General features: G+C 59.1%; 1 protein-coding gene across 1 annotated transcript; it reads right to left on the bottom strand.

Annotated features, from left to right (window-relative positions):
• Window positions 1-1,442: 1,442 nt before the first annotated feature.
• TMEM222 (transmembrane protein 222) lies at window positions 1,443-8,049 on the bottom strand. Its single transcript, XM_059868624.1, has 6 exons — window positions 7,896-8,049; window positions 6,348-6,432; window positions 5,699-5,730; window positions 4,938-5,034; window positions 4,496-4,626; window positions 1,443-3,658 (listed from the first exon to the last, which is right to left on the bottom strand). The coding sequence occupies exons 1-6, from the start codon at window positions 8,009-8,011 to the stop codon at window positions 3,571-3,573; spliced, it is 549 nt and encodes a 182-aa protein (XP_059724607.1). The 5' UTR covers window positions 8,012-8,049; the 3' UTR covers window positions 1,443-3,570.
• Between the last annotated feature and the right edge of the window lie 5,655 nt (window positions 8,050-13,704).

Here is a 13,704-nt window from a genome sequence, read left to right as displayed (position 1 = left end):
GGGACCTGGAGGCGTTTCCAGCTGCAGTGACCCTCAAGGCCTGGCTGGGAGGCCAGCGCTGGGTCTCGCCCCCCTTCCCCTGCCCTGCCCTGCCTGGGGAACAGCGGCACCGCAGCCCCCGCAGCTTCCAAAGCTCCCAGCGCGCCCCCGTGACACGGACATCGCTCCTGGGGGAGCCTCTGATGCCCCCCAAAAGGGGGCGACCCCTGGGACCCCTCCCCTCCGGCCAGCTGCCGAAAAGCGACCCCACTTCAAAGGCGGTGACATTCCCGGCTCCCCGCGGGGACGGGGGTCGGGGACCCCCAGCCCTGCTGCCCGCCGGGTCGGTCACACGCGGCCACCCCCGGCGAGGAGGGAGCAGCGGGGTCACCCCGGGATGGATGGAGTGACCCCGCTCAGGCCATGCGGCAGCCGGGACGGATCCTGACATTCCATCCTCAGCGCTCCTGGCTGCCGGGGCCGCGCTGGGAGCCGCGGGGGAAAGCGAGGGGAGCAGGGCTCGCAGAGCAGCCCCCTGCCCGGGCACCTGAGAGGGGCACAGTCGGGCCGGCTGCTTCCCTCCAGGGACCCGAAGCACGGCTCATCCGTCCCGCACATCCCACAGAGCCCCCGAGCTCCCGGCCCCAGGAAATTGTTTGGAAAATCCTGCCAGGCTTGGGAGGAGCGGGGCTTTGCATCCTCACCTCACCTTCCAGCCACAGATGTGTGGGGATAAAGCCCTCGGAGCAGCCTGCCAGCCCGCAGGAGCTGAGCTTGCTGCTGGAGGGGCTGAGCAGGAGGATCCAGGTGGCTTTCCATGAAATGGCTGCACCATGAAATCCCCTGGCCATGGACACAACCTAATTTTAAGGCTGATGCACTCCCTGCCCACAGCTCCAGCCTCTGGATATCAGATGGAACAGAAAATCGGTGGCTGCATCTGCAGTCAGCAGGCACAGCTTTCCCTGCTCCCAGCCCAGGCAGCAGACCCTGCTGGGAGAGGGGAAAATGAGTCTGGCTCTTTGCTTCTGGCAGCCCCAGGGCCAGGCCAGGCGTCCCCTCCCCTGGGAGGATGGGGGCTCCGGGCTGGGAAGGGAAAGGAGCCGGGAAAGCAGTGCTTCCCAGAAAAAACGACAGCACAGACAAAAGGGAAGCTCTTCACAGCCGAAGGGAAACACCCTTGGAAAAAAGCCTCTCCCACCCCAGAACACCCGGCATTAAATCCCACAAACTCTTCCTGCACTGCAGGGATGGGGAATTCTCCTGCCCCCCAAAGCTCCTTCCCAGCAGCAGGACTGTGAGTTTTCCCTGGAGCAGGGAAAAGGGCGAGTTCATGAAGCCAGAGGTGTGGGAGCTCCAGGATCCTTTGGGCAGGAGAGGGGCAAGGGCTCAGTGGGGCAGGGAGATCCCGATCCCAACCCTGCTCTCGGCTGAGGGCTGGGAGGAGATACAGCACTGGGAGATACCCACAGAAATCAGTTTATTTCCCTGCCGTCGGGATTATGAAACCACAGAAGCAGAGTTTAAATATTTACAAGGAAATCCAGCGCCCCGCAGAGATGAAGGGAACAAAGGATGAGGGATGGGGGCTCGCCCTCGCCATTCCAAACTCCGCTCTGGTAAAAAGCATCAGGAGCAAACGAGAGGGAATTTCACAGTGGGGTTTTGGAAGTCCAGGGGCCCCCCGACACCCCCAAGTCTCAGCTTTGGCAATTCTTGCAGAGCTCGTGGATAAAACATGGTCGGGAGGGGCTCGAGGTTATTGCTGAGGGTGGGTCCAGCCCCGGGGCCGGCACTCCAAGGAATCGCTCTGAAATCAGCACTCCCCTCTCCCAGCCGGCTGCCTCGCCCTGGGCACGCTGGGCAGCGGCTCCCGGGCGGAGACCAGAGCCCGGAACGCTCCGACCTTTCCTCCAGGCTCCGAGCAGGATGTCGGCGCCCCAGCAGCCTCCATCCAGGCTCTGCACACGGGAAGGGAAGGACTGCAGAGAGCAGCCGCCGCTGCTCCAGCTGAGGGGGAAGGCCACGGTGGGGGGACAGAGGGACCATAATGACCACGAGGTTTAAAAGTGACTGGGGAAAAGGGGAAAGCACAGACACGAGCTCAAGAGGAGGGTCCAACCCTCCCACATGGCTGGAGGAGCCGGGGAAGTGGCAGAGGCACATGGGGAGGGGTCTGAAAACCAGCAGGCTGACAGAGAGTGGGCTCTGCAGTCAGAGAGATGGCAGGGACCCCAGAAAAGCTTTCCTGCTGGCCACAAGCACTCCTTGAAATGGATTCCTCAGAACCTGTCAGGTACTGGAGTAAAGGTGTGGGGGGAAAAGCTCTCCTCCCCCTCTGCAGTCAGCAGGGACCTGCCCAGCTGCACTCGACCCTTCAGCCAGGCTGGGGTTTAAAACTCCCCTGGCTCAGAGCCCTCCAAAATCAGCACCTGCAGAGCAGACCCAGCTGCAGAAGGGGTCCCAGGTCACATCCAAACTCCCTTCGTGCCCTGGCACCCAGGGACAACCCCCCCATGGCCCATCCTACCTGAGCTGTGCTCCTCACACCAATGCCTGCACAGCACCTGTGCCCAGGTGGGCTCCCCAAAGCTCCCTAAACCATTCCTCATCACTGCCCCAGTTTGCTGCTGCAAAGCCCAGCCAGATGGGCAATTTCCAGAGCCTCCACCTCCCCTCTCCAGCTCCAGGCTCAGGTGCTGCTCCCACAGAGGCTCCCCAGCCCCAGGCTCAGGCTCTCTGCCCCAGCTGCTGCCTGCTGGGAGCACAGGGATCAAAGGGAAGCGAGTGCCTTGTGAGGATTGCAGCGCCAGATTTAGCAACAGAGAGCCCAAGGAGAAGCAGGGAAGTGATATTTTCTCTGGCACAAGCTGAAAGGGACCAAGGGCTGCCTCCCCAGGCTGCAGCAGGCTCCTGAAGGGTGCACCCTGCCACGAGCTGCTCCCCAGCCAGCCCTTCAGCTTTCCTGCCTTTCCAGGCTCACCAGCAGGACCAGGGGAGCTGGCCCGGCCACGAGCGTCCCTCAGGAGTGCCCCACCCCAACACCTCCTGCCACTGCTGGGGCCATCCCTGAGTGCTGGGGCACCCCACCCTCCCAGGAAGAGCCCACACCTCCCCTCTGGAATGTGTGCTGCTGGAGAGATGTGCCACAGGGAAAACAGCAACTCCTAACTGGAGACCCAGGGAATCTGAGGAAGCATCTGGTGAGGAGGAGGAAAGCAGGTGATCAGAGAGACCCTCCCAAGGTGGATCTGCTTGTGCCACTGCAGGAGGCAGAGGTTGCCTTGAGGCTTTTCTTGGCACTGAAAGCAGAGGTGCCCACCCCTCTCCCTTCCTGATCCCATTCCCACCTCCCCAGCTGCAGAAAGGGAGAGGGCAGAAGCTTCCAGACCCCTGACACTGGGAGACACCGTCGACAGAACAGAAACAGGAGGAAAAGAAGCCAGCTCCAGGAGACAAAGATGAGCTGTCACGATGGAGTGGGGCTGCCACCTTCCTGGAAAAGGCTCCCAGAGTCCCACGCCTCCATCCTGCTGGATCAGTCACAGTTTCTTCCTCTGTGTGCTCAGGCACTGGGGGCCAGGGCTGCCATCACCGCAGGTGCAGGGTGAGAACCACGGTCACAATCACCCCAAGGAAGAGGACAAAGGGCAGCCAGGTCTTCACAAACCCCCCTATGCTGCAGGAGGGAAAGGGGGCAAGGCTTAAATGTGAGAAACCAGCAGAGACAAAAGGATGGGAGAACAACTAGAGAAATCAGAGGGAGACTGATGCCTGTTACCTGCTGCTGGCACTGCCACACACCCCATCCTGGAAATTTGGTGTTAAAAACTGAGACTCATTCGGGACCACAATAAATATATCACTAACAACAGGGCTGGAGTCTCCTTCCAGCTTCAACTAAGCCAAAGACAAGCCCATTTCACCCCTGCACAGACAGGAGGCCACAAAAAATGAAACCCCATTACCACAGAGCTTGTTATTCTGTGCTGGTGGATTTAACCAAGACAGCTGGAGCTATCCTTGCCCAAAAGCAGGTAAAGCTCTTCCAGAACAGGGAAGACTCCACAGAAGTGGAGCTTCATGAGCCTTTCCTTAAGGAAAGCTCGGGGTTTCCCTCCCCACTACAGTGGGAAGCTCCACAGCAGCTGGAAATCAGACCAGTTTTTCTGTAAACAAGACTCAAGAGAGGGAGGGAAACCAGTAATCCTTGGAGAGAAGCCATCCTGTGACCTTATGTTCTGACCTAACCCAGCCAACAGAGTGAGATTTGCTTTAGCCAGCATTTCCCAAATTCCAGGCACTCCAAATTAGCAGCCAGCAACAGTATTTTGGGAGCAGCACCTAGTGCAACCCAGCAAGCATTCCTGCTTCTGCTGAGCACAGGCACTGACAGCACCACCCACGGCTTGGGAGGATGTTTCCCCCTTCTCCATGGGCCAGGTGATGCTTCAGAGGGCTCAGGAGAAGGAAAGAGCCCCTTCTGCTGCCGAGCCCAGGCTGTGCCTCAGCTCACCTGACGTATTTCCCATAGAGGAGTGTGAAGAAGCACAGTTTCACCATGTTCCAGGAGGTGCTGTTATCGTATCTCATCAAGTTTAAGGCCAGAGCCACGTGGGAATGGCAGTTGTCACAGCAAAGGTTGTGCTGGAACACAAAAAGGGATTAGAAATGCTGTCCCTGAGGTTTCCCAGTCCTGGTGGAGAGCCCCAGGCCTCACCTCCATGGCAAGGAGCCAAACACAGGGGAGGGACCCCTTCCAGCCACTGCAGAGATATGGAATCGTGGAATGGTTTGGGTTGGGTGGACTTTGAAGCTCCTTGCTCCAACCTGGCCTTGAACACTCCCAGGGATGGGGTATCCAGAATGTCCCTGGGAACTCCCTGGAGCCTCTGGGGGACCCTCCCTCCCTCCTCCCAGGCAGGGCAGGACAGGAGAGGACAGGACAGGAGCTGTACCATGCGGTGCTTGTACTCCTCGGAGGCGTCGTGCACGGCCGTGTCCCAGGCGTTGGGACCAGTGGCACAGACTTTGCTGGGATCCAGTTTCCAGTACCTAGAAGGGTGAGAACAGTTTCCTTGGCACAGTTCTACTGCTGCACCTGCCCCAGTGCTTGCTCCTTGGTGGAATCACAGCCTCAAAGGAGCCACGAGGATCAGAGACCAGCTCCAGGCCCTGCACACCCTTAAAGGACTTGGACAAACCCAGCGTCCCTGAAAGGCAGGGAGCCCAGCTCTGAGACAAGCAGGGGCAGCAGAAAGGCTGCTCAGCAGCCCCAGCACCCAGACAGAAATCACAGAGCTCAGGGGACAGCCCTGAGCTGCTCCCACACCCCAAAGGAACCCCCAGCCATTGTGAACACAAAGCTGACGTGGGAGACACAAACCCAGCACTGACAGGATGGGAGAGACCTCAGCTCCCCAGCACAGCCAGGCAGTGTTTACTCAGAGCACCTGTCAACATCATCCTAGAACGGTTTAGCCTTTTCTTTTCCTTTTTTCTAACAAAGGCTCCACACAGCTCTGGTTATTAACACCACCACGCTGCTGTCATGCTGCTAAAAAGGTTTAATTTAATGTGGTTTCCTGAAAAGCAGAGACACAGCAGCCACCAAGGTGAATGAGGGCAGCTGAGCACCAGGAAAAGCAATGTCACAGCACGTCTGTCCCCAGGAGCTGCAGGGCAGCTGCTCAGTTTAATACAAACATGCAGCACTTACTTCACAGGTTTCCCAAATGCCATGTTGTCTTCCTACAAAAACAAAAGGAGAACGGTCTCAGGAGGTGGAAGGCAATATTCAGGGCATGGCTGGTGCTGGAGGTCCCACAGTTGGCTGGCTGAGTGATCCAACTGCCCCCACACCACTCCTGGGGTGCCTGGGCTAGGATTCCTGCTGTTCCCACACTCCTGCTCTGGGCACATTAACACTCCACACTCAGTGACATCACTTACCTACAAGTGCCTTGTTCCCCTCCCTTTTTCTTTTTAAAGTGTTACTATTCTGTTAACTCTTGGTTGCAAACATCTCAGTCTATTGGGAGCATTAATTATCCCAAATTAAAACCATCTTTACTTTCAGAATGCCCTGGACCCTCAGCAGCATAAGAGGCCTGGCACACACCTGATGCTGAGCAGCACGACAGAAACAACCACGCTGAAGCAGCTGAAGGCACCTCTGCTACTCAGAATTAAGAGAATTTAACTCCTAATTTAGAGCCTGGAACACGAGATTGTTTTTCCCCCTCTCCTCAGCACAGCAGCCATTATTTGGATGAGCTCCAGCGGAGCAGCAGCAAGGAGCCCAGACCCTGAGCAGGCCCTGGAGGTGTGATTTGAGCAGGGCAGGCAGGGCAGGCAGGGGTACTCACGGACACGAAGTAGGGCCCCGCGAAGTCGCGGATGACGCCGGCCGAGGTGCAGATGCCCATGTGGCCAATGATGGGGAACAGCCACCTGTGGGGGACAGGGACCGCTCAGGGGACACCTGGCCCTGCTCCCAGCACGGCAGCGGGGACACAGCCTTGCCAGGCAAGGGCTGGCAGGGACCAGAGCACAGGGAGAGCAGCAAGGGAGCAGCCCCAGCCCCGGGGGCAGGAGGCTGGAAGGGAACAGCCCACCCCAAAGCACCTGCACACACCAGGGCAGGGCAGGGCAGGGCAGGGCGAGCCCAGCGCCACACAAACCCCTCTGTGCAGCCAAGCACAAAGATCAGATCCTGCAGGGACTGCCTGGGCACAAAACCGGACTTTCCACTCCAGCAACCAAAACCAGGTCGCCCTGCCCACCTTGCCATCAGGCTGCAGCTTTCCACAGCAACCCAGAACAGAGCTCCTGGCCCTAGCAAGAGCATTCCCTCCTCTAAAAGATCCCACTGCTTCACAGACCTTCTCCCTGATGGGTGTGCACAGCCCCAGGGAGCAGCAGACTGCTATCCCAACCTCCCACCACCAGACCTACATCCCAAACCCTCTCCCCCATCACAGCTACATGCAGCCTCCCCCATCACCATGGTCCAGATCCCATTCCAGCCCTCTCCAGCTGCTCCAGCACCCTCAGCTTTGCTGATCTCCCTGATTTCCCTCTCCTCCCTCCCTGAGGGCCTCAGTGGCTCTGGCAGCTCCCTTCAGCACTCCCTTCAGCTGGGGTTAGGAATGTTAAAAACCTCTGGAAAATCCTCCAGGAAAGGGCTGAGGTGAAAATTTTAAGCAATCAAAAAAAAAAAAAAAAAAAAAAAAAAAGAGATAAAAAGGATAAAAGAGACGGCAGGAGGGGAAGGGCAGCCTCTCCGCGGGCCGTTCCGATCCCGGCACACCCCACCCCACATCTTGTACCTGACTGGGAGCCCGGCCCGGCAAACATCACCTGACGGGAACCCGGGGGAAGAGCGAGGTGGAAAAACAAGCCTGCTGTGCCCAGACAACCCCCACAGCCGCAGCTTTCCGCGTTCTCACGGGCAGAGCAAAGCTCCCGAGCTCTCCCTGGAGCCTGCCCACACTCGGCTGGGAAGGCACAGCCGGTCCCGGCGGTGCAAAGGAACGCACCGAGACTCCCCCGGGGGCACGGGCTGCTCTCAGATCCCTGCGCTCCAAAGGCGCTTCCCACGTTCCCCGGACCGCTCCGCTCCCGCAGGGACAAGCCCGTTCGGCACGGGGCCTTCCCACGCTCCCACGGCTGCAGAACGAGCCCGTCCCGGGCCGGGGCCCCGCGGCAGCCGAGCGCCCCGGGACGGGCAGCGGAACCGGGAGGGACTCGGGGGAACCCAGGAGAGGGTCCCGGGAGGGGCGAGGGGGGCCCAGGGGAAGCGCGGGGCTCCCGGGACAGCTGAGGGGAGGCCCCGGGCGAGGCGAGGGGGTCCCGTCCCGGGCCCGGCCCCCGCCGCGCCGCCCGCCCCGGTGCGGCCCCGGCGCCTCGCTCACGTCAGAACGGGGATCGGGGTCCACACCACGCAGTGCGGGAAGCGGCCGCGCTCCGCGTCCGGCGCGGCGCCGCCGCCGCCATTGAACTGCTTCATCCCGGGCTCCGCCGCCGCCATGCCCGGGGCGCGCCCGCAGCGCGTCACTTCCGGCGGGCCGCGCGCGCTTCCGGCTACCGGGGAACCGGGAGCGGGCCCGGACGGGGACAGGGCCGGGAACGGGAACGGGAACGGGAATGGGAATGGGAATGGGAATGGGAATGGGAACGGGAACGGGAATGGGAATGGGAATGGGAATGGGAATGGGACCCGGGCTGGGAACGGAACCGCACCGGGGACGGGACAGGACCGGGAATGGCCCGGGCCGGGGCCCCAGGACCAGAGCCCAGTCCGGGCCTGGGCCCCCATCCCGGCCCCGGGCCCCCATCCCGGCCCCGGGCCCCCATCCCGGTCCCGGGCCCCGTAGCCCAGACCCGCCGGGCTGGCCCCAGGGCCGGGAGCTGGGCAGGCCCCTAAAGCCCGAGGGAAGCGCAGGGGCAGAAATGATCCGAAATAATCAGAAATAATCCGAAATCATCATCCCACGGAGCCTCCCGGGACGGGGGAGGAACTGCCAGAGCAGCAACAGCGGAGGGAAAGCAGCGGGTTAGGAAAGTAAGAATCGCTTTGTTAGGAAGTTCAGTTCGAACTGCAGGGGGAAGCTGGAGAAATGTGTTCATTGCAGATTTCCTCCCACCACAAGACACTGGGAGCACAGCGAGGTCAGAGCCCAGCCCGGTCCGGGGCTGAGCGGAGCTGCCCGTGCCCCCTTGCAGCCCTGCCTCCCTCCCCGTTCTCCTTGGGGCCGCTCATCTCCCCTCACCGAGGCCGCACGGCACAGCCAGGGCTCTCCAGGAGAGCTGTGCTGGCACTGCTCTGCCAGGGCTTGGCAATAAAAACAAACACTCCTTATAAATAAATTAATTTAAAAATAAATATAAATAAAACCAAAATCCCCCTTCCTGCATGTGGCACAGAGGCAGCGCAGAGCCGAGGGGGGTTTGGGGACTCACAAACCCTGTTCCCCACGCTCATCACAAACTTACAGCTCCCACTTGTTCGCCAAAGGCTTCTCCCTGCCTGTGCCCTCCTTCCCTCCCTGCTTTGTGCCGGCTGTCAGGCCGTGCACGTTCTGTGCTCCAGGGCAGAGCAGCACTGGCACCAGGAGCTCCGGACTCCTGAGGGCTCCGGGGGTGAGCTCTGCCCGCCTCGGAGGGGCCAGCCCCTCGGGAGGGGACACTGGGCAGCAGAGAATGTCACTCCAGTTCCCTGTCAGGGTGGCCTCTCCCCCCTCAGGTCACAGCAGCTCTCCTTGAGCACTCAGCTCTCTGATGGGAAAGGAATCCACAAAATCGTCTGTCTCCAAAAGAGAGAAAGCTGAGGAAATCACACACTGGAGAGCCAAGCCATGGCTGGTGCTTTGGTTTCTGCTTTCCTCTTCCAGGACAAAGAGCCATGGGTACAAACTGAAAGGGGAAATCAGACTGGACAAGAGGAAGAAACAAGAAGAAGGGTGGGCAGGCCCTGGCACAGCTGGGGCTGCCCCTGGATGGCTGGCAGTGCCCAGGGCCGGGCTGGACACTGGGGCTGGGGGCAGCCAGGGGAAGGTGTCCCTGCCGTGGCAGGGGTGCCGTGGGATGCTCCTTAGGGTCCCTTCCAACCCTGAACATCCTGTGATTCCATCTTGGCACTCGGCATGGGAGATGCACACAAAGGTTGTGTTTCAGTGAACACTTTTTGTTCAGCAAAGAAAAAAAGCCCTGGCATTGATTTGCTCCAGGCCAACATAAATATCAGAGATTGTGAAAAAGCCACTAACGAGGGCCAATGTTCACATCAGCTAATGTGGTCCTGGCACGTCGGTCGGATTAGGCAATGGATTTGCTCTTGCTGCTCATGGCTGGGAGGCTGCTAAGCAGGATATCACCAGGGAGCAGCTCCTTGGCAGAGCCACACGGCGGACACAGCTCTGGCAGGAGTGTCCCCGCAGTGCCACCTCCCGCCCGGACAAGGGGCGGCTGTGACAGGAGCGTCCCCGCAGGGACAGCTGTGACAGGAGCGTCCCCGCAGTGCCACCTCCCGCCCGGGGCAGCTCACACTCCTCGCTCCCTCCTGAACCGAGTGCAGGAAGGCAAACCCCGCTGCCGGAGCTCGGGAGGAACACAGCTTTCACCAGGCTGGATTAAAAAAAATAATTAAACCCGAAATCAATAGAGCACTGGTTTGCTGTGCAGCTCTTTGTGTCTGTCAGGGAAGCACAAGGGCTCTCCAGCCCTGAGCTGGAGCTGACAGCAGGGTCTTCCTAGTGACAACCGAGAAGCTGCTGCTGTTGTGCTGCTATTGATCTAAGCAGAATACAAAACACCTGAAGTCAGCAGGGAAAAATAGCTGCAGTTGGAAAAGGAACTGTGGGGGGGAGGACAGGGAGGGGAGAGCAGGTAAGAAGTTCTCCATGCATAAAATTAAAGGCCAGGGTTTTATTGCAGCTCTCTTGCCTGACTACAGCCCTGGATCGATGTGCAGAGCAGGAATGGTGCCATCATTGTTTGTGCAGGCTCTCATTTGAGGAGAAACAAAAGGCTTTGCCAGGGGATGGCTCCTGTGCCTGCCCTCAGCCAGACACCCTCAGGACAGAGGGGCCAGAGCGGGCCTGGAGCCTTCCTGAGGGGAACGATGGGGGGATGGACAAACGGTGGGTCTGTCCCTGGCTCTGTCCCTGGGTCTGTCCAGCCCAGCCTGGGGGATGGACAAACCGTGGGTCTGTCCCTGGGTCTGTCCCTGGGTCTGTCCAGCCCAGCCTGGGGGATGGACAAACCGTGGCTCTGTCCCTGGGTCTGTCCCTGGGTCTGTCCAGCCCAGCCTGGGGGATGGACAGACGGTGGCTCTGTCCCTGGGTCTGTCCCTGGGTCTGTCCAGCCCAGCCTGGGGGGATGGACAAACCGTGGGTCTGTCCCTGGGTCTGTCCAGCCCAGCCTGGAGCCCAGCCTGGCCGGGGCTCGGGGCACAGCCGGGAGCAGCAGGTGCCCAGCCAGGCCCTGCGAGCAGCGCTGCCCTGGGCACCCTCCCTGCTGTGAGAGCTCCAGCGCTGCAGAGGCACTGCCGGCACCCTCAGGAGGGATCCCCTGCCCCGGCTGACACTGCCAGCACCGGTGGCAGCAGGAGCTGCCTGGAAATGTCACCGAGGCTCGGCTGCCGAGGACCCCGGGCCCGCATCCTCCGGGCCACAGGGCAGCCTGCGCTGGGCTGGGTTGGATTGTTCCCCTGCTCTGGCTGTGCTGGCCCCTGCTCTGATTTTGCTGTTCCCTGCTCTGGTCTGTGCAGCCCAAGAGCCTCTCCTGGCTCAGTGTGACCCCAGGCGGCTCTCAGGGCTCTGCTGGTGCCACTCACAGCCCCACGGGACACGCCAGGCTCAGCCACCCTCCCCAACGTGGCCCTGAGCCACCCCAGCCCTCAGCTCCAGCCTTCACGGCTTTTCTCTCTCCTGTCACTGCATTTCCTCCTCCCTCTCTCCCTCTCCCAATGCACAGGGCAGCTTCCCCGGCTGAAGGAACAGCCCCAGTTTCCCAGGGACCAGGGGCACACTGGAAGCACTCCCAGAGCCCAGTGCTGGTCGTGGCGACTGCTCAGCCATGAAATCCAGGACAAAACCCAGCTCCCATCCAGCCAGCCCCGAAGGGGGTCCCCATCAGTCTCCGGTCCTGCAGGGCAAGGCCTGGATGGCCAGGAGGGCTGAAACCCTCCCGGCACCCACAGCAGGCACATTCCCACTCCCTGCTCCCATTTTGCTCACACTCAGGACCCATCTTGAGCCCTCTGCAGTTTTGTCGCTGGCACTGCCAACGGTTCCATCAGAGAAAAGTGAATTTGTCAGCCAGGCTGCAAATATGTTCCTCCCCCCACATCCCAGAACATATCCCTCCTCTGCCTCCTCAACCCAATCCTCTCATCCAAATGACAAATAAAACTAATTTTCTGGGTCCTTCTACCCATTTCCACCCACAATTCAAACACCGAGCTTCCAACCACTCACTCCAAGAGCTGACCCAATTAGCTGATTGCCAATTCCAGCTATGGATGCTCATTGCTTTGTTACAGCAGAGCTGCCTTTGCAGGCAATAATTTATATCAGACAGGATTTGAAATGAAGAGGCCTCAAAAGACCTTCGGCTGAAAGGTGTCCAACAGGAATTTTTAAGAGAAGAGTTCAAATGGATTCTGAGAATAACAGCCTGGTTTTCTAACTCTCCCTTAAGGCCCGCAGATTGGAGAGCAAGGAAATACTTGGGAGGCTTTGCAGCGGGAAGCCAGAGGAAGAAGTGAGTTGATTAAAGCCTTTAGCAAAGGAACATCTCTGGGTGCAAAGGTTGGTGATGGGCACCCCATGCAGGGCAGGGAGTGTGCTGCTGCTGGCACAGGAGCCCCTCGGGAGGTGCCTGGGAAGGGTGACTCAGGCGGGTGACCTGGCTGTGCCCGAGCCCCCAGGGCTCCCAGCTCAGCCCAAGGGAGCCCCTGGGAGCAGCTCCAGGGCAGGGTGGGCTCCTGCAGCTCTGAGCCTCCCCGTGCCCCTCGGGCTCCTGGGGTCAGCAGGGCCTCCCCAGCATTTCAGAGCTCTGCTGTCTGGGGGAAGGCCCCCTCAGACCAGGGACTGCTGCAGCAGCTCTGCTGGATGTTCTCCCTCCCTCCTCCAGGCAGCTGCTCCCGTCCCCACCCCAGTGCTGGCAGCTCCAACCCCTCACTCCACTGACAGCTCTGAGCTGCCACACCTGGATGAATTAACTCAGCACTGACTCCGTGGCCAGCACAGCTTCTGGGCCGTGTCTGGGCTCCCCAGCCCCCTTCCCAGGCACCTTTTGGAGCCTCTGCTCTCTGAGGAATGACAGCACCTGGCCCGACCAGGCTGCCCTCCACCTGCCCTCACAGAGCAGAAAGGTAGAACAAAAGCACAAGGATCCCCCAAACAAAACACACCAAGAAAGAACTAGAACAAAGAATTGTTTAATCGCTTAACCCTTTCTCTTCCAGGGACCAGAGAAACAAGTTTTCTGCTCCTGCTAATGAGGGCAGTAAGGCTCGTGTGTTACCTCTACAACTGCAGGGGCAAAGTTTACGAGATGATCGTCTTTAGTACTCAAAAAAGCGAGGAGCAATGGTCACTGCAACACTAAGAGAATCCTAGAGTCTCCTAACGGAGAGCCCATTGCTAGAATACAAAAATAAAGGAGGCATCCCTGCATATCCCAGGCTAGAAAGAGTTAACCAGAAAGAGCAGGAAGAAGCTTTCCCAAAGAGGGGGTTGAAGTAAACAGCAGAGGTCAATAAAGCAACATCTTCTCCTGACTTCCCCAGCATGTTTTTTTTTCCTTCACCAATAAATACAAATTCCTCGTTAACAAGCGACAAGCAGGTAATCTGCCCACAGCAAGGGGAAAAGGGGCTCGAGGCAGAGAGATTTTTCTCTCCCCTTCTCTCCTATTATTATTAATCTTCTTTTTTTTAACCAAAGCAGCCATTAAAAACAGCAACCCACTGCAGAGGCAGGAAATCTGGTTGCTTTCACACTGCAACTGGCAGGTAAAAGAGCTGCACTGTCTCACAAGGGTAAAAAAAAACCAAAAAATAGCTGCCACAGCAAAAGGTGAATGGGGAGGGAGAGGTCTGTTCTCTTCAGAGCTTTCCATCTCAGTCTCTCAGTTTAAAAATCAAAGTCTACAGACATTGTCTACTGAAAGCTGAAAAAAAAGTTTGAGTGGGAGAAGAGGGAAAGGAAAAAAAAA

The sequence above is a fragment of the Haemorhous mexicanus genome, chromosome 27 (genome assembly GCF_027477595.1).
Source record: "Haemorhous mexicanus isolate bHaeMex1 chromosome 27, bHaeMex1.pri, whole genome shotgun sequence".
Taxonomy (NCBI): domain Eukaryota; kingdom Metazoa; phylum Chordata; class Aves; order Passeriformes; family Fringillidae; genus Haemorhous; species Haemorhous mexicanus.
The sequence above is the reverse complement of the archived record's forward strand: the minus strand, read 5'-3'. Positions and strand labels throughout refer to the sequence as shown.